Source organism: Rhinolophus sinicus, linkage group LG11, assembly GCF_036562045.2.
Source record: "Rhinolophus sinicus isolate RSC01 linkage group LG11, ASM3656204v1, whole genome shotgun sequence".
NCBI classification, from domain to species: domain Eukaryota; kingdom Metazoa; phylum Chordata; class Mammalia; order Chiroptera; family Rhinolophidae; genus Rhinolophus; species Rhinolophus sinicus.
Window position 1 is genome coordinate 4,814,844 of NC_133760.1, and position 19,250 is coordinate 4,834,093.

Below are 19,250 nucleotides of genomic sequence, written 5' to 3' on the forward strand. Positions count from 1 at the left end.
CCCATCAATTTGTTTTCTGTATCTATGAGTCTGTTTCTGTTTTGTTTGTTCATTTATTTTGTTCAGATTCCACATATAAGTAACTTCATATAGTATTTTTCTTCCCTGTCTGACTTATTTCACTCAGCATAATATTCTTTAGGTCCATTTAACTGCTCTTTGGAGAATCATTGTAAAATAATGTTCTTTGACTCTCTGTACAGACCTAGCTCAAATAAAAGACCAAGATTTAGAAAAACAAAAAAAATAATAATAAATGAACGAACAAATAATAAGTGAATGAATCAGACTCCGTGGAACCCAGGGTGGAAACCCTCCCCCCCTCCCTTCTCCTCTTCTCTTTCTCAGGCTCTCTCTGCCCTTGGTTTTCCTGCTTCTCACTTCCACCCTCCTGCCCTCTTGCCTCTCCACCCCCCTGCACTGCATGGGGAGGGGCCCCAGGTGTCTGTGCACCCCACCCTCCCTGAGCCTCCACCACTGGAGCTGGGATTAGGACCCAGCTTCCAGAACAGCTGAGTCATGAGCCGGGGGGCTGCTGGCTGGTTTGGAGAAGAGGGCAGGAGTGGAGCCGCGTCTTCCCCCCACACCATCCTGGGCCCCTTCCCCACTCCCCTGCAGTTTAGCTGAGCTTAATTAAGTGTCATTAGCCAAGAAGAGTTTGTATGAGATTAGAGGGTGCCCCACCCTGTGTCTTCCTCGTCCCCTTCCCTCAACCAGGAAATTGAATGGGCTGGGACAAAGAGAGTTAAAAGCTGTGTCAGCTGCTGGTCTGGGACAGACAGACAGAAGGAAGAGGACAGGTAGTGCAGCATGACAGGTGGCTAAGAAGCCAGCCAGGTGAACAGTGGGAGCATTGACTAGCAGTGCCCAGCAGATGACAATACAGGCAGGTAGGTGGGCAGACGGATAACAGACAGACAGGCTGAAAGTGCGACAGCCACATGGAGGAGACAGCAGGCAGAGACACAAGGTGAGAAGGGGGCAGACAGTCACTGGTGAGGGGGTGGCAGCGGAAGACTGGCAGAGAGAGGGAAGGGCGGGCCATCCCCTTCTTGTGGAGCTGATGATGGGAAGGACAGGAAGGGAGGGGCAGGTTGACAAGGACAGAGCCATCTCTGAGAGTCCCCCACATTTCCCCCCAGAGCCTGGAGGTGGCCTGCCACGGGGTCCAGCACCCTTTTGCTCCTGTGTGTTATTGGTGAGTTCCCCAGGAGGAAGGAGAATCCCTGCCTCCTCCCTGTGGGGACCCCATCTCCCTATCTCAGCTCTGGCCCCCAGCATGGCATTGAGGAGGGGGTGGGGCTGGCTCTGTGCCTCTATCACCTCCAGCTCCCCAGGTCCTGCGCATATCTCTCCCTGTATCTCATCTTTTGATTCATCTCCCCTCTGTCTCTCCTTGTCGTATTCTCTCTCTCTCTCTCTCTCTCTATCTCTGCCTCTCTATTTCCCCTCTATCTTTAGTCATCTCTCTCTCTGTTTCCCTCTTTCTATTCCTTTCTGTATATCTTGGGTCTTTTCCTAGGTCTTTTTCTATACATCACTAGGTCTGTCTCCCTGTGTCTGTCTCAGGGTCTCTGTATTTCTCTTGCCCTTTTCTCTCTGTGTCCCTCCATCCCTGTATCTCTCTTCCTATCTCTGGTACACAATCTCTAGGTCTCTGATCCCATCTCTTTGGCCCATACTCCTGTCCTCAGGGCTCAGCCACGCATCCAAAGAGAAGATTTATAACGGCACGGAATGTGTTCCTCACTCACAGCCTTGGCAGGTGGGGCTGTTCGAGGGTGCCAACTTGCGCTGTGGGGGGGTCCTCATTGATCGGAGATGGGTCCTCACAGCAGCTCACTGCAGCGGCAGGTAAGCCTCCTGTCTGGGTCCCTTCCTGGAGTGGGCAAAGGAAGGTGACAGGGAGGAGAGCACCAGAGGTAGGGGCTCATGGGAAGGGATGTCAAGGAGTGAGGAGATGGTGCTGCCACAAAAACAGTCTGAGGTTAGACAAGGAGTAGGACTTCATCAACACTGGGCCTAGGGTGGGGCTGGGTGGGGTGCAGTGGGATGAAGGGCAGGGGAGGTCCTGGAACCTGCCCACTGACCCCCTCCCATTCCCTTCTGCACCACTTCCTTCCTATGTGGTAACTGACACCAGCCCCAGCCATTGCCTGACCCAGACTGGGCCCTGGACCCATGTCTGACACAGACTCTTTGCACCACCTCAGTGGTTCCATCTGTACAAGAGAGGATTGGGCTTTTTAGGTCTGACACTGTGGGTTTTTGGGAAGGGGAAGTTTCAGACACACGAGATGAAGAGATTCAAGGACAGGAGAGACAGACACAAGCAGGACAGAAAGCGTTCATTTAGTCGACAGTGTTGACAGCCCAGGCAGTGTCCTAGGTGGTGGGGACAGAACAGTGAACAAGACTGACGGATGTCCCTGCCGCTGTGGGCTTTGCCAGCTAAAAATGACAGATGCAGTGACATAGGGAGGAGAACTGGGGCCGTGGAGAGAGACCCAGAGGCTGAAAGAGAGAGAGAGAGAGAGAGAGAGAGAGAGAGCGCAAATGCAGGAGGGAGTGAGAGGCCAGACATGAGGTGCAGAGCTGCAGAGAGAGGCAGGAGGGCCTGGGAGCCTGGGGACAGCCCACCCAGCATGCGCTGAGCCGCTGTACCCACAGCAGGTACTGGGTGCGCCTGGGGGAGCACAGCCTCAGCAAGCTGGACTGGACGGAGCAGATCCGACGCAGCGGCTTCTCCATGACCCACCCCGACTACCAGGGAGCCCTGAAGAGCCATGACAACGACCTGAGGCTTCTGCGACTGGGCGCCCCCGTCCTCTTGACCCGCAGTGTCCAGCCTCTGGCCCTGCCCACAACCTGCGCAGCGGGTGGCACTGAGTGTCACATCTCAGGCTGGGGCACCACCAACCGACCGTGGAGTAAGGAGGCCCCAGGATCAGGGATCAAGATGGGCAAAAATCTGGGGTGTAGGATGAGAAGTCAGGAGTCATGCCATCTCAGAGGAAGGATGGGTAGAGGGCCAAACATCAGAATTGTGTTTTGCGGTCAGAGATCATGGTGGATTTGGTCTTGAGCGTCAGAGTGGTTAGGGGTTGAGAATGGAATCAGAAGTCATAGTCAGGGAGGTGGTTAGAGGTCAGAGTGCTGTCAGGGAGCATCAGGCTGGAGCAAAATGCACATAAATAGGACCATGGGGTCACGGGTCATGGACTCTGGAGGCCAAGGTCATTGAAGACTTGAGGTCATGGGATCCAGATGGTGCACAAGCTGGCCACAATCTAAGGATGGAAATTGGGGATCACTGGTCTGTGATTGGAAGTCATAGGGTTTGGGGTATGGAGCTAGAGGTTAGAGGTCACGGGGCCTGGGGTCAAATAAACCATGATCACAGGTCATTTTGGAGTTGGGAATCAATGAGTGAGAGGATGAAGAACTGAGGTTGGAGCTTAAGGTGAAAGAAAACAAGGGACATGGTGTCAGGAGACAGGAGGTCAAATTGGGATCAAAGGATGATAAGCTTGAAGGTCAAAGGTCACAATAGCTGAGATTGAAGTAAAAGGTCAGGTCTGGATTCACTGTATCTGAGGTTGGAGGGTCTAGAGTATGGCACTCAAAGTCATAGGTTAAAGGTCAAGGGGGCTGGGCCCACACATTAGGGTCAAGGGTCACTACAAAATCAAGTCATAAATCTTAAATTTAGAGGTTTGAGGATTGCAGTGGAGGTCACAGGGTGGGGGTGGGGCATAGACTTAGACTGAGCTTTCTTGAGAGGAGAGATGTGGTCCCAGAGTGGGGAGTTTTGGAGGACCTTGCAGCATCCATCTTCCACCCCTAGACCCATTCCCGGACCGGCTCCAGTGCCTCAACATCTCCATCGTCTCCAGTTCCACCTGCCGAGCTGTGTTCCCTGGGAGAATCACAGACAACATGGTGTGTGCAGGTGGCATCACTGGGGAGGATGCCTGCCAGGTGAGTGAATGCAGGAGACGCATAGTCACCCAGGACAGGAAGCAGAGGACAGCGAAGGGGAGAAATGGGGGAGGGTAAGTCAGGGGAAGCGGATAGGGGAGAAAGATAAAGTCAGAAGAAAGGGAAGGCACACAATAACGGAGGAAGACAGAATAGGAGGGAGAGACAGGGAGTGGAGGACAGAGAGAGAGAGAGAGAGAGAGAGAGAGAGAGAGAGAGCAGAGAGAAGAGAGGGAGAAGAAGAGACAAAGAGAGAAAGTGGGGGAAGACAAAGACCCAGCCGGCATTCGGAACTCAGGCAGGTAACTGCTGCTTCTCCAGTTCTGAGTCTTCCCCATACCGTCCTCCAGTTGATGCTGGCCTGGGTGAGAGAGAGAGATTCCAGGATGGATGCAGGAAAGGGGGATGGAGGGCTCTTTCATCCTCAAATTCTGCTACCTTAACCTCTTGCTTGGGTCCTCCAGAGAAGAGGCTGCCCCTCCCTACTGGCCAGGGCTCCAGCCATCATCCTTCAGAGAACTCTTATGGAGACGCGTCCCCCTTTGCTGGGGTTGGTTATTGATGTCTGTGTTCTCCTCCCTCATTGATCAGGGCCCCAGCCATTGTCCTTGAGAAAAGGAATCCTATCTACCCTTTGTGGAGTCCCGCCCTCCTTTCCTGGGATCGGTTCCTAGGAACGTTGTGTTCTTCTCATTGGTCAGCCATTGCGGTTGACCTTGGGGAATCTGGCTGTGTCCTTTGATGACTAGGCTTGGTGCCACTGTCATCAAAGCCCAGCATAGGTCGGGGAGAGGAAAGCTGGAACAGGAATTCTGCCATATTCAGGCTGTGCTCCTTCCCCTTCTTCCTTCCAGGGTGACTCTGGGGGCCCCCTGGTGTGCGGAGGAGTTCTTCAGGGTCTGGTGTCCTGGGGGTCTGTGGGGCCTTGTGGGCAAAAAGGCATCCCAGGAGTCTACACCTATATTTGCAAATATGTGGACTGGATCCGGAGGGTCATGAAGAACAACTGACCTGCTCCTTCTACCTCAGCTTGGGGGCTACTCTGAGCCTCAGGGCTCCAATCTCTCCTCCATAATCATCCCCAGTTCTCACTCTTCTTGGTCTGGGGATCTTCTTCCCAGAACTCCAACTCCAGCCAGCCTTTGTAAGACCTATGGTTTGGGGAGGAGGGAGTGATTATTTGGAATAAATATATTCTAACTTGAGGAGAGATGTCTGTCTATTTGGTATCCCCGAGCTGGTTGAGAAGGGAGGGAGGGCTTATCACTTCCCCTACCTACAGGTATAGAAATAGAGAGCAGAGAGGGTGAGGTTTTCCCTCGGGTCACACAGGAATGGAGTAGAAAAAGGTACTCATAACAGTAAAAACAAGGGCCATTTTTCTCCCCCTGATACAATAGGAACTGTACCCAGAGCTTATAAGTTTTTCAAGGGCCCCCAAGGACTCAAAGGTGGAAAAATTATTGGTTTCAAAATACCAAAGGAAAGCCATGAAATCGAAATTCACTACCATTTAATTAAATGTCTATAAAATGTAACATTCCTTCAACTAGCCACTGGCAACGTGGCTCTGCTGGAGTTGAGCATACGTTACATTTCATGTGGGATGTGGGTTCATTTTCATGCCTGCAATGATGGAGGGTGGAGTGCAGCCTTGGAAAGCAAGAGGACCCAACCTGTTTTAAAATAGCCCTGCCCACCCCCTTGGGTTCTGTCTTCACCACCTCTCCAGGAGATAGAAAAAGAACTCCCCATGAACGGCAGGGGAATGTGAGGTGGAAGAGGGTGCGGAGGTGATCGTGACAGCCGTGGAAGCATTTGCTGAGCGCCTACTGTCCTTAGATCTCCTGAAGTCCCAACCTCCCAAGGCAGGGCTGTCACCCCCATGTCACAGATGAAGAAACTGAGCCTTACTAGGGTGGAGTCCTTCGTCCCACGTCGTCACTATTGGAGGAAGAGGCAGAGCTGGGGTTTGGGGACAGGGCTGGCTGTTAGAAGCCAGGCCTGCCTGGCAGTCTTGCTCCACATCTGGTTAGGGAAGAGAGGAAGGCAAGACAGGGAGGCGATTGAACCGATAACAAACAAGCCAGTTTACGTAGGGATTGTCACTCAAGTTTTGCAGACGAGGAAATTGAGGTGGCTCAGATTTGGGAAATCATCGGACCCAGGTCACACAGCAAGTAAGTGTCAAGGCTGGAATCAGAGGACCCTGGGGTTTCTGGCAGACTGGGAGGTGGGAAGAGGGAGCGGAGGGTCATCAGAGGAGCCCTGATTGCCCTTTCTTGGGCCTTGACTCCCACAGGCCCTGACCTGCCTCCCCCACCCTCCTGTCCTGCTCCTTCGCCCAGTAGCAGCCCCACCTCTGTGACGCCCCAGTTCCCCCCCCCCTCCTTGGAATGGAGAAGGGAGGGGCCCAAAGGAGGCCAGGGGCCCACCTGGGCTCAGGCTGTGGGGAGGTAGTGGTAGGGACAGGAGGAGAGACAGAGACTGGGGGATGAGGTGGAAGAAGAGGGGTTCAGAGACAGAGGGAGAGAGAAAGTGAGAGATGAAGGGAGGGAGGCAGGCAGAGAGGCACAAGGAAAGATAAAGAATGAGAGACCCACAGAGCGAGACTGTGAGAGAAAAGCAGAGATAGACAATGACAGACAGGCACAGGGACAGAAAGAGAAAAATGACACACATGCAGAATTACAGAAAGGCAGTGAATAAATGACAAAGAGAGATTCGGAGTGACAGGGCAGGATGTAGACAGACAGAGGGACACAAAATTGAGGAGAAACTGAGAAAATCAGAGAGAAGGGGAGCTTGAAGAGGTGACAGAGGCAGGCAGGCTGCAGCACCGAGGCCCAGGGCCGGTGTAGGGAGGGCCCCCACACACACCCCGCCCCCAGGACGATAAGGCAGGGCTAGGAGGCCCAGTCATCCTGGGCCACCCCTCTCCTGTCTGCCTGCCTGGTGCTACACACGCAGACCCAGCCTGCCCCAGCCTGCTGCAGCTGCCACCACCACCACCACCTTGGGCCCCGGGAGCCCCAGCCCGAGCTTGTGAGTCTGGGGGGGAAGGGAAGAGCCCCCTCCAAGCGCCTGCACTGGAGCATAGCAGGCTGCCCTGGGTCTCAGCACCACTTCTCCCTCTGGTCTGTCCTTCTGGGCTTGGATGGGGGCTCTCTGTCTCTCTCTGCCTCTCCATCCAGCTGCCCCCAACCTCAGTGACCTCTGACCCCAGCTCTGTCACTGAGTCCAGCCCTCCACCTCCACACCCACTGGCGCGGGCAGCTGAGGGCACTGGCTCTTCCTGAGAACAACCTACCCTGCTGTCCTTCCAAGGGGCAGGGTTCATCAGGACTGGGGCCAGAATACCCACAGGCTAAGCCCCCTATGGAGCCCACAAAGGGCCCATATCGTCCTGGGGGGTTGCTGAATGGTGCCGGTTCCCTTTATCCGCCCACCCCAAGTTGCTGGGACTTGGCCAGGTCTCAGGTGGGCAAGAAGAAAAGTATTCTCCCAAATGAACCTTGGAGGTCCCGAGGCTGACTTAAAACAGGGCCAGACCATTACCTGCCCGGGGTAAAGCCTCTCCCAGCCACTTCCACATCCTCCTTAGATACCAGAAGCTTCTAGCTGAGATCAGACCCCTCCAAGGCCACCCTTCATACCAAAGATTCACTTTAAGGTTTTGGAGTTTGGGGTGCTGTGAAAACAAGGGAATTCTTCAAGCCCTGTTGTTTCTCCCTGGGGGCAGCTGGAGCAGGCAAGGGAGAGGGAAGAGGGCACGAACCAGCCCCTGGTCTCCCCATAAAGTGATCTGGCCCCTTGTCCTTCCTTGTTCCCAGAAGAACCTGGGGCCTGCCCTCCCCAACTCCAGGCAATGAGGATTCTACCATTAATGATGCTTGCTCTGGTGACAGGTATGGCGGGCATTGGGGAAGGGTAGGGGCTTCCCTCCTGAATCTCTCATATTCCCCCAACCCTCTATGTCTGGACATTGACAGAGCTGATATTCAAACTCTAGAATAACCCAGCGGGCATCTGAATGGATATATGAGACATAATGAGGTGCTGGAGGCCCCTTGCTGTATCAGATGTAACCCCTTTAGATGCTAAAATGGGGAGAGGTCAAGGAGGGCCGCAGGGAGGGCCCAGAGCAGCCGGGGTGGTATGGGGGGCACTCAGAGAGCTCAGGATAGTGGCTACTGACCAGCCAGTATGAGAGGATTTCAACCATTTCACGCTAGTGCTGGCCCATCCATATAGTGCGTACTAGCGGGTCACCCAGCCAGGACCCAGGGACCCTCCCTCTTTCTCTCCTCCCTACCCCCATTTCTGGGAGCCTCTCATGCCTGAGTCCCCTCTTCTGCCCCCACTCCCTGCAGGGCATGGACGGGGAGAGACCAGGGTCATCAAGGGATATGAATGCGAGCCTCATTCCCAGCCCTGGCAGGTGGCTCTCTTCCAGAAGACACGGCTGCTCTGTGGGGCAACCCTCGTCGCCCCCAAATGGCTCCTGACAGCAGCCCACTGCCGCAAGCCGTGGGTGCGGGGGCTGGGGCGGGGCCGGGTGGGGGCTGGAGATGGAATGATGGATGGAGAGGGGCTTGGGGATGGGGAGAATGTGTACGGGGTGAGAAAGGTGGGCTTGGAGATGGGCACGGGGTGAGGAGTGGCATTAGCATTGATGATGGGGGTCCAGTTGGTACTGAAGATGGGGTGGAAGACGTTGGAACTGGGATGGGCATGTGGTTTGGAAGGGGCTTCGTTGGGAGATGGGGATGAGGCTGGGAGCAGTACCATGGTCCTTCATTCTGTCAGGTGCACTCATGTCTCCCCTCCCCCATGCCTTTCGCCCCACCTCCTGTCTCCCCCTACCCTTCCATCTCTGACCACCATCTCTCCCACCTCAGCCGATATATAGTTCACCTGGGGGAGCACAACCTCCAGCGACAGGATGGCTACGAGCAGACCCGCATAGCGACTGAGTCCTTCCCCCACCCAGACTTCAATGACAGCATCCCCAACAAAGACCACCGCAATGACATCATGCTGGTGAAGATGGTGGCACCAGCCTTCATCACCCGGGCCGTGCGGCCCCTCACCCTTTCATCATGCTGTGTCACTCCTGGCACCCGCTGCCTCATTTCCGGCTGGGGCACCACATCCAGCCCCCAGTGTAAGGGCTCCCCAGGGGAACACGGAGGGGAAAGGGTGGTCATGATTGTGGAAGGACATAGGAAAACAAACGACCCTTCAAAAATGAGAGTCATAGTGAAACACGAGGGGGCGACCTGGGGGTGTCGGTGGGATAAGGTGACAGGAAGAGTGAAAAAGTAAGGGCTGGGGAGGCTGGAGACCCGCGTTTGGGCCTTGGAGTCAGGTAGATGTGATGTGCAGGCCAGATCCACAACTGCTAGTTGTAGGGACTTGGGCAAGTGGCTTCACCTCTCTCAACCTTGGTTTTCTTCTCTATAAAATGAGAAGAATCACACCCACCTACCAGGCTGGGTTACAGATACTGTATGTACGGCAACGAAGGATTTACTCAATAGCTATTGTTATGAGCAGAGACACGAGTTGGCTGTAAGCAAGGAGGAGAGGGACTGGATTCAGAACAAGGTCCTTGGGTTTGGAGAACCCAGGTGCTGGGTTCAGAACAAGCCCTGAAGTGAGGGGAAGTGAGCCGGGAGGCTCTCGTTTCCCACACCCTTCCCGCTGTTTCCACAGTGCACCTGCCCCATACCTTGCGGTGTGCCAAGATCACCATCATGGATCACAAGGAGTGTGAGGACGCCTACCCTGGCAACATCACAGACACCATGGTGTGTGCCAATGTTCGGGAAGAGGGCAAGGACTCCTGCCAGGTCAGAGGGCAGGGCCTGGGTCTCCAACCGCGTCCTCATTCGCGTCTTCATCTATAGTCACAATCTCATCCCAACCCTAACCCCGTCCCCCGCACCCCCAAATCCAATTCCATCCCTATTCCCACCCCTATTTCCCACCCAACCTTCCCCAAATCCATTTTCAGCCCTAACCCCATCTTCGTTCCTACCCATAACTCCAACCCTGCCCTCAATTCCCACCCCACTCCCAATACCATCCCCAGCTCCTCCCTAACACCATGCCCAACACCTCCTCCTCGCCCATGGCCTCCCCTCCTCTCTGACTGGTTCTCTCTCTCCCCATCCCCAGGGTGACTCTGGGGGCCCTCTGGTCTGTAATGGGTCTCTTCAAGGCATTATCTCCTGGGGTCAGGATCCATGTGCTGTCACCAGAAAGCCCGGTGTCTACACAAAGGTCTGTAAATATGTGGACTGGATCCAGGAGACTATGAAGAACAATTAGCCAGGACCAACTCACCACAGCCCAGCACCTCATCCTGACCTGGTGATGTGGCTCCTGTCCATTCTGTTAATCAACCCTGAGCCAGGATCCCTTGACAGACTTCCTTTGGGCCTCCGTGACAGAGAGATGCTGGAACTTAATAATCAACTTGGAGCTTGGAATTAGTGAGACCTGGGTTCAAATCCTGTCACATACTAACTTGTGACTCCGGGAGTGATTATTAATAGCTATTTGGTTTACTGGTGTATCCCCAGCCCCAAAGACAATTCCTGGCACTCACCAAGATTTAATAAATATTTGCTAAACTAGTAAGTCTTTTGAGTGCTTACTGTGTGCCAGTCCCTGGCTCAAGGGCTTTTAAATGCATCAACTATCTTAATCTTCAGAAAAACCCTATGAGGCCGGTGCTACTATTATATCCGTTTTGCAAACGAGGAAACTGAAGCATACAGACATGAAGTCACTTGCTCATGGTCCCCAGCCAGTAGTAGAAGAGCAAGGAGTCTGAAGCAGGGTGAGCATCCTGCTTTGATACTCAGCTTCCTTACCTGTTAACTAGTGCATGCAAAAAGTATAGTTAGCACTCAGTCCGCCTGCACGGAGGGAAGACTTAACAAAAGGGAACTATCATTGTTTTGTTTCCATCCAGTGCCAGACCTATACAGTAGCCACTAATCACAGGTGATTATTTAAATTAAAATTACATAAAATCAGAACTGTCATTATTCAGTCGCACGCAACACATGTCAAATGTGCTACAGCCGCTGTGGCTGGTTGTTGCTGTGTCAGATAGCACATACAGTTGTTGCAGAAGTGCAACTGGGCAGCGCTGAGCTGGACAGCCTCTGGAATTAACCAGCTTCTCCCTGGAGAAGGTGCCTGGCAAATAGTCCAGCACTCAGGCTCTTTTCTGACCTTCTGCTCCCCTTGTAGGGGAGGCAGCTGGCATGAGGAGTAAGAGCCCACAGCTGGAACTGGGGCCTCCAGGTTTTCAGGTGGACTTGCTGTGTGACCTCTTGTGAGTCACTGCCCTCTCTGAGCCTCCCATTCCTCACCTGAAGTGAGGGAGTTGGCCCAGGTGATGTTCATGCCCCCTTGCAGCCTCCTGTGACTCATGGGCCTGTGGGTCACCTGGAGACATGCGATGGCAGGGAGGATGTGAAGTGACCACACATTGGGATGACACGAGCTCCCTGCCCCCGCCCCCCTAAACACACAAGGGCCTAGTCACTGGAACACACATTGAGACCACTGCTCAGGCTGGGGGGTTGGGCTAAAGCACAGAGCATCCAGCGGCTCTATGTCTCTGCCTCCTTCCCTCCCTCTCCCCATTTTCCTTTTTCTGTTTCTGTGTGTCTCCTACTCCTCTGCTCCTACTCTTGCCTTTAATCCATCTTCTCTCTCTGCCTTCCTCTCTCCTTGGCAGCCTTTTGGTTTTTCTTCTCACATTGTCACTCGTCATGCATATCACTGTTTCTGTTTCTCTCTCTCTCTCAAAACCACACTATCTTCAACACTATCAACACCTTCCATGGGACCCCCAGGCTCCCTAGAGACGGGTCACCCTGTCTCCCCATCTGGGAAGACTTGGGACAGGTGACCTAGGGAAATCCCCCAAGGAATTCAGCTCCAAAAAGGGTGTTTCTGGCACTGAGAGAAGTCTGGGCCCTTCCCAGAGCAGGAATCTGGGGCCCAGGTTGGATGCCAGCCGCACCCACGATATAATTAGGGAGAGGGAAAGCCCCTGCGGGGAGGGTGGGGAAGTTTCCGGACTCTTCGGGGTTAAAAGGGAAGGCCTGGCCAGGGGTCCCAGGGCAGAAGATCACGGAGGCCCACACGGCAGGGCAGAGGCACTTCTGGGTCTCCTCCTCTTCCCTTCGGCGACTCCCAGGTGAGGCGGGATGCACCTCACCCTAATTGGGGACCCTCGGATCGCCAGCAGGAGCCCTGCTTGAGCTAGGTTTCCCTTCAGACCCCCACCCTACCTGTGAAGGAGGGCGAAACCCCAAGCGCTGAGAGGCTGGCAGCGGGGGCAGCCCCGGCAGGGAGGGCGCTCCCCTAGAGCGCTGGGAGGGCAGGAGGACGCAGCCAGGGGCGTCATTAGGATAATTGAGCTTATTACCGCAGTTCCGGCCGGAATCGCCCGCCCGCCCCTGCGGTTGTCGGTCGCAGGTTAAACGGGTCCCAGGCTCCTGGAGTGGTCCAGGCTGGGCGGACAGGCACGGCGGGATGAGGGTCTCTGACAGGGCATCTGTTTTAAACCGCCCCCCCGCCCGCCAGTCTAGGTCCAGGCCATGAGACCCTCGCACCTCCACCTCTCCGCCGCCTCTGGTGCCCGGGCCCGGGCGAAGCTGCTACTGCCGCTGCTGGTGGCGCAACTCTGGGGTGAGGCGGGGGACAGGGCTTGGAGGAAGGCGCCAGGGCCGGAAGCGATGGGAGAGAGAGCTCTTACCACCAACCCCCGCGCACTGCTCTTGCTCTTGCCCTTGCCCTTGGGACCCCAGCACCCACCTATGAGTCGGAAGCGGGCCTGGCCCTGAAGCCCGCCCCGCCCCCTCTTTTAGCTCCGCCCTAGATGCCCCTCCCCCACCCGGGCCGTGCCCCTCACTCCGCTCCATTCTGTCCCCGCCCCTCCTCACTCCGCCCTATTTTATCCTAAATCTAACATCATCGCTTTTTGCCTCTGTCCTCTTTTCCAGCCGGCGGCGTTATTCCCACACCTACTCCTCCACCGCGCGCAGCATTCTATCCCCGCTCCCGTGTCGCTCCGCTGCGTTCTACTCTTGCACTCTGCACACGCTGTACATTCTGTCCCTGCCCCTCCAGACCCACCCAACTGGCTGCGCCCCAAGCCCCAGCTCATTGCCCTGGGACCCCAAACTCAGCCCTTGCCCCGCCCTGCCTGCTCTAATCTCCACCTCCTTTCTCCAGCCGCAGAGGCGGTGTTCCCCAGAAACGACACGGATTGGGACCCCGAGGCTTCTGGCGCCGCGTGTGCGCGCGGCTCGCAGCCCTGGCAGGTCTCCCTCTTCAATGGCCTCTCGTTCCACTGCGCGGGTGTCCTGGTGGACAAGAGTTGGGTGCTCACGGCCGCGCACTGCGGGAACAACAAGTAGGGGGAGCTCCTCGGGGACGCCAGGGAGGGGCATGGAGGCAGGCCCCAGGGAGGAGGCGAGAAGGGCTGGGGCACTTGAGGGTATGGAACTCTCCCAGCACGGTATGGGGTCAGCCCTGGAGGGCTTCCTGTAGGAGAGATGGGGCTGCTCTGTGGCCACCGGAGGGCGGTATGGTCCTTCTCAGGGTTTCAAGGTCCATCTATCACCTCTGTCCAGCTGATTCTCCTTGGGTTCCATTAGATGTAAATAGTTGCGTGTAACAGGCAGAAGTCAATGTAGTTAGGAATTTAGAGCTAAAATAAATTGTTCACCTCATGAGTCCCTACTGAGAGAAGAAGGAAAGGGTAGGCTTACACATGGACCCAAACACCTGATTGTTTCTCCCATGTCCCAAGAATTCAGGTCCCCAGCTCTCTTCTCCCCCACACATTCCTTTAGGAGTCTGGGCCCCAGCCCCTCCTCCCTCAGACCCAGGAGTCCAGGCTCCCAGCCCCTCCTCCCTCAGACCCAGGAGTCCAGGCCCCCAGCCCCTCCTCCCTCAGACCCAGGAGTCCAGGCCCACACCCCTCCTTCCTCAGTCCCAGGAGTCCTAACCCCCTCCTCTGCCAGAACCCTGGTGTCTACCCCCACCCCACTGCCTGTACCCTCCTTCCCAGGGACTCAGAGTCCAGTCCCAGCCCCTATAAAGCCTTTGCTTCCAGATGTTTCTTCCCTCCCCAGGCAGCTGTGGGCTCGAGTTGGGGATGACCACCTGCTGCTTCTCCAAGGCGAGCAGCTCCGCCGGACCACTCGTGCTGTTATGCACCCCAAATACCATCATGGCTCAGGCCCCATCCTGCCCCGGCGGACAGATGAGCATGACCTCATGCTGCTGAAACTGGCCAGGCCCGCTGTGCTGGGACCTCGCATCCAGACCCTGCGCCTGCCCTACACCTGTGCTCAGCCGGGAGACCAGTGCCAGGTTGCTGGCTGGGGCACCACGGCCGCCCGAAGAGGCAAGACTTGGGAGCCCTGTATCTCGGGCAAGACGGACAGGGGGACTGGGGCTTCTGGGTCTGAAGGAGGAGGGGGCTAGAGCCTGGGGCCTGGGATGGGAACATTCTGGGTCCTGGAGGACTGGGGCTGGAGCTTGGAATAACCTGGCGTTTTCTCCCATTAGTGAAGTACAACAAGGGCCTGAGCTGCTCCAGGGTCACTCTCCTGAGTTCCAAAGAGTGTGAGGTATTCTACCCCGGCGTGATCGCCAACAGCATGATGTGTGCAGGACTGGACCAGGGCCAGGACCCCTGCCAGGTAGGGACTGGCCAGGGAGGGTCTCTGACTCATGGGCATGAGCATAGGGTGATTACAGGAAAGCAAAAGCTCCGCCCTTGTCCCCAACCTCATAACCACTCCAGCCAATGTCATTCCCGTGTCCAGCACTGTCCTATCCCTACCCCAATGTCATCCCTGTCAGCAAAAGAACATCCAAACCTATATAAAAATTTTATAAGAGTTTATTTGAGCCAAAATTTTGAGGACATGCCTGGAAGCAAGTTCTCAACGGACTGGAAAATGCTCCAGAGAAAAGCAGTTTTATGGTTTATTTTACACATTAGAATCAAAGGAAAGATATAAGAAAGGTTCCATGAAATCCATTGGTGGTAGATTGAGGAAGCGGGAGGAAGAAAAGCAGGGAAATCTCTAGAAATGGATACAAAGTAACATGGAGAGACACATACTCTTTACATTGATGGTACCGGATAGTTCACATTTCACATTTACGGTAAATGGTGCAGAGATGCTATGCAGGCTACAAGATAACGAGGAGTTGTGTGGTCTTGTGCTCTGGTGCCCGCGGAAAAGATTACTCTCACTTCAAAGGCATGTTATCCTAGATGCATAAGAATGGACAGGGTTTGATTAAGGTAAAAACTGACCTTTGCTAAGGAAGCTTATAGGCCTGGGATGAGATTACCTGCTATAACCTACTCAGTTAGGAAGTTGTGATCAGACCATCCTGTGTGGTTACTTCCGTGTTTCCCCAAAAATAAGACCTAGCTGGACAGTCAGCTCTAGTGTGTCTTTTGGAGCAAAAATTAATGTAAGACCCGGTCTTATTTTACTACAATATAAGACTGGGTCAATATAATATAATATTATAATATAATATAACCGAATCTTATGTTAATTTTTGCTCCAAAAGACACATTAGAGCAGATTGTCCGACTAGGTCTTATTTTCAGGGAAACATGGTTTCAGTCTCTGAGCTTGTCAGGCCTGCCATGTAGGCCCTGAGCTTGTCAGGTTCATTATACAGTCTCTTTCTCATTCACATCCCCATGTCCAGCTCTGCCTTTTTGGGTCCATTTTCCCATGCTTCTCCCCAATCCTACCCCTTCCCCCGCCATCCTGGACCTCATTACATCCTCAAGCCATCCCTAAGTCTCTGCCCCATCCCTATTTCTAGATGCAGCTCCTGTCAGGAGCTAGAATCCCAGCTCCATCACATGTCCATTCTCATTGCCCGATCCAACACCCATAACCCAAGTCCAACCCCACCCCAACCTCATCTTTATCCCACCCCCTTCCTTCCCCATCAATACCCCAGACCCTGAAGTGGCAGCCCTCGCTCGCATTGGTGTATTTATTCGCTCTCTCCTTCCTCCCACCCCCAGAGTGACTCCGGTGGTCCTCTGGTCTGTGACGACACCCTTCAAGGCATCCTGTCCTGGGGCATTTACCCCTGTGGCTCTGCTCAGCATCCAGCAGTCTACACACAGATCTGCAAGTACACCTCCTGGATAGAGAAAACCATTCGCTCCAACTGACTCAGAGGTCCTGCAAGTCCTTCACCATCTGCCACCCCCCTGCCCCATTTAAACCTCTGCCACTCCTCCACACCTGCTAACATCTCTCCTCTTCCCTCACCCCCCTGCTCACTGCTGTTCTCTGCCCACGTTAAACCCGGAGTACAGAAAACGGGGGCAAACTTTTGTGCAAGACAGGCGAGGAAGCCGCTGATCACCCAGTCTCTGAGAGAAGTTATCAGTCACCCAACCTGGCTTCCTCTACCACTCCCTGCTGTGCAAACTTAGGCAAGTCAAGTACCGTCACTGGGCCTCAGTTTCCTCACTTGGAAAATGGGAACAAACAAGTGCCTACCTTGTGGACATGTTGTGAGGAGACTATGAAATACTGTGTGTACATAGATCATTATTGCTCAGTAAAGCATTAGCACAGTGGGTGGTGAGCTCTTGACCAAATGTTACCTGTTGTCATGATGTGTGAACAGGTCCTGGTAAGAACTTGTGTGACTTTCTGTCCTGGGGAGAAAAACACAGGGGTAGCCCCCAATCCTACCCCCTACCTCATCCCCATCCCCATCCCTCATGGGAGGGCTGATGGGAGAATCACATTCTCCACCCTCCTCTTAAGTTCCATGAAGCGCCTATTAACCACTTCCTTTTTCCCTCCCACTGTTTCCCATATCTGGGTCCACCCAACACGAGTATCTCCTGTCCCAGAAGGAGCTGGGCCAGCTCTGAGTCATCGGGTACCTTTTCTGGCTTCCTGGGGCCACTGGAACCCAAGGGACCTCACCCTGCTTCCATCCCAGCCTCTAAGACCAGAGGAACTCTCCCCGCCTCAGTTGCTCACACAAAGAAGCCCTCTGAAATTCAGGGGAAATGTTTCGGTTTGTTTGTTAGCTCCATCTCTACCCCCTCACCAACCGACAGCTGCAATCCCAGCTCCACCAAGGCTCCATTTTCAGCCCCCATCCAATGCCCGTAACTCAAGTCCAACTCCATCCCACCCTCATCCCAAATTGGCTTTGAGATTTTGCTCTAAAAATTCGGGAGGAGAGGTTCTTTTCCTCTCTCTGAAACTGTCTCCGTGTAAATATTCCTGTGCTGGGGGTAGGGGGAGGGCGGTTATACACAGAATTCAGGCACAGCTAAGAAATGGTCTGGCATCTCCACTTAGCCTGGACTTCGGAGTAGTAACATAAGCTGAACATATGCACGACAGAAATTTTCTATCCAGCTCAGATTGTTTTTGTTTCCCTTTCAAACACCAATTTATTGAGCATCTATTGTATGACAGGCCTGGTGCTGGGCTGGGAATATAGTTGTGACCACCAGGTCCCTGCCCTCACAGACCACAGAAGACTGGTGCACAAGTCCCTTCCACTGACTCTTCCCCTGCTCCCATTAGCACATTCAGGAAACATCAATCAGGCATATCACCTGAGTTTGTTATGCAATGATCAGAAGTGAAGTAGGTGGAAACTTGAAAATTTGATTCATTTTTAAAGGCATTTCACCCATTCCTTTAGTCATGCCACAAGTGTTTGTTGAACCCTGTCCTACACCAGTTCCCGGAGATGAATCAGACTGGGCCCTACCCTCAAGGAGCTGCTAGTCAAGTCAGGGAGACAGGCAAGCCTTACATTCTTGCCATTCAGGAATTCACTCAAAGGTCACCGCCTCAAGGAGGCCTTCAGGATTATCCTGGCTAAAGGGGTTTCCACCATCCCTGTAAGTCACCAATCCATTGCTTTGTTTATTTCTTTTACAGTAGTTGTTATAACTGAAATGATCTCAATCATTTCTTTACTCCATAACGATCTGTCTTCTCCCTCCTCCCACCCAGTTCATGAGGGCAGGGACTCTGATTTATTCACTGTGGTTTTCTAAGCACCTAGTGCAGTGCCTGGCACACAAAGCTACTCAATACATTGTTGAATTACCAAATAACACAAATTGATCAATGCTGTAAAAGAAAGAAGTACAGGGTGCCCCAAGGAGAGGCCAAGGACTCTTCCCAAAGGAATCAGGAAAGTTTTCTCAGATGAGGCGACATTTGTATGAGGTTTTAAAGGATACATAGGAGTTCACCAGGTATAGAAAGAAATGTTTTCTATCACTTACTGTGTGAACTTGATCTAATTACTTGAGTGCTCTACCTCAATTTCCTTCTCTGTAAAAATACGGATTGAATAAACTCTTGTGAGATGAAAATGAGACAATGTACTTGAAATGCTTACCTAACTGTCAGGCACAGAATAAACAATCAATAAAAGTAGCTATTGCGATGTTCTTAAAAGGAATTAGTATGGCACTTAACACATAGTGGATAGTCAGTCCTCAAGTCTCAAGACCTCCCTGTCTGGAAAGGGAGTAAGATAACTCCAGCCATGGGTGATATTTATTATGATGGAGGCAGTGCAGGGCTCTGTAAGAGATGGACAAACATTATATTTATTGAATGCTTACTACGTGCCAGGCACTGTTGTCAGTGCTTCATATGTGTGAATTCATTTAATCTCCTTACAACCCTGGTTATTATCACTGCTCAATAAATGGAGAAACTGAGAAAGGTCCAGTGACCTGCCCTAGGTCACACACCTAGTAATTGCCAGCACTGAGATTTGGATCCAGGTAGTCCAGTTCCAGAGTCCATGCTCCAAACCACTGTACAATTGTGAGGATGCATTCAAAGGAGCCCAGACCCAGCTTAGTAATCAGGCTTGTGGCAAGTGGAAGAGGTTGTGAGTGCTCAGGGAAGGAAAGATGGACTCTACCTGGAGAAATCAGAGAAGGCTTCCTGAAGGAGGGGGCATTTAGGTTGGGTCTTTAAGGATGAGTAGGAGTTCACCAGGAAAAGAAGGATCTTGAGAAAGACATTCACTCATTTAATTAATGTATTTGGAAACCTCCCATGAGCCCAGCCTGAACTGGGTGATTCTAGGGACATAGATGAGTCAGACCTGGGTTTGGCCCTTCCAGGGCTGCCCACCTGATGAGGAAGGATGGGAGAGAGGCAGGGAGGATG

At 53.5% G+C, this 19,250-nt stretch overlaps 3 protein-coding genes and 1 long non-coding RNA gene across 6 annotated transcripts; 3 read left to right on the top strand and 1 right to left on the bottom strand.

The window, feature by feature from the left end:
• The first annotated feature begins 737 nt into the window (after positions 1-737).
• Positions 738-5,001, top strand: LOC109439359 (kallikrein-12). Of its 2 annotated transcripts, XM_074315593.1 has the most exons (4): positions 738-1,198; positions 1,695-1,854; positions 3,848-3,981; positions 4,836-5,001. In XM_074315593.1, the coding sequence occupies exons 1-4, from the start codon at positions 1,064-1,066 to the stop codon at positions 4,989-4,991; spliced, it is 585 nt and encodes a 194-aa protein (XP_074171694.1). In that variant the 5' UTR covers positions 738-1,063; the 3' UTR covers positions 4,992-5,001. The 2 variants fall into 2 exon arrangements, with proteins under 2 accessions (XP_074171694.1, XP_019575226.2); XM_019719667.2 differs by lacking the exons at positions 738-1,198; positions 1,695-1,854 and adding an exon at positions 1,872-2,930.
• LOC141567610 (uncharacterized) lies at positions 2,924-12,622 on the bottom strand. Its single transcript, XR_012490409.1, has 4 exons — positions 12,303-12,622; positions 5,896-6,009; positions 4,993-5,132; positions 2,924-4,342 (listed from the first exon to the last, which is right to left on the bottom strand). It is a non-coding gene; the product is annotated as an uncharacterized LOC141567610 (long non-coding RNA).
• LOC109439365 (kallikrein-11) lies at positions 6,020-10,591 on the top strand. The gene is made up of 5 exons (XM_019719678.2): positions 6,020-7,889; positions 8,355-8,511; positions 8,883-9,148; positions 9,700-9,836; positions 10,165-10,591. Exons 1-5 carry the CDS (start codon positions 7,850-7,852, stop codon positions 10,315-10,317), a joined length of 753 nt encoding a protein of 250 aa, XP_019575237.2. The 5' UTR covers positions 6,020-7,849; the 3' UTR covers positions 10,318-10,591.
• KLK10 (kallikrein related peptidase 10) lies at positions 12,060-16,657 on the top strand. Of its 2 annotated transcripts, none has more exons than XM_019719675.2 (6): positions 12,060-12,208; positions 12,598-12,702; positions 13,249-13,429; positions 14,154-14,428; positions 14,593-14,726; positions 16,091-16,657. In XM_019719675.2, the coding sequence occupies exons 2-6, from the start codon at positions 12,612-12,614 to the stop codon at positions 16,241-16,243; spliced, it is 834 nt and encodes a 277-aa protein (XP_019575234.1). In that variant the 5' UTR covers positions 12,060-12,208; positions 12,598-12,611; the 3' UTR covers positions 16,244-16,657. The 2 variants fall into 2 exon arrangements, with proteins under 2 accessions (XP_019575234.1, XP_019575235.1); XM_019719676.2 differs by having other exon boundaries at positions 12,603-12,702.
• Positions 16,658-19,250: the final 2,593 nt, after the last annotated feature.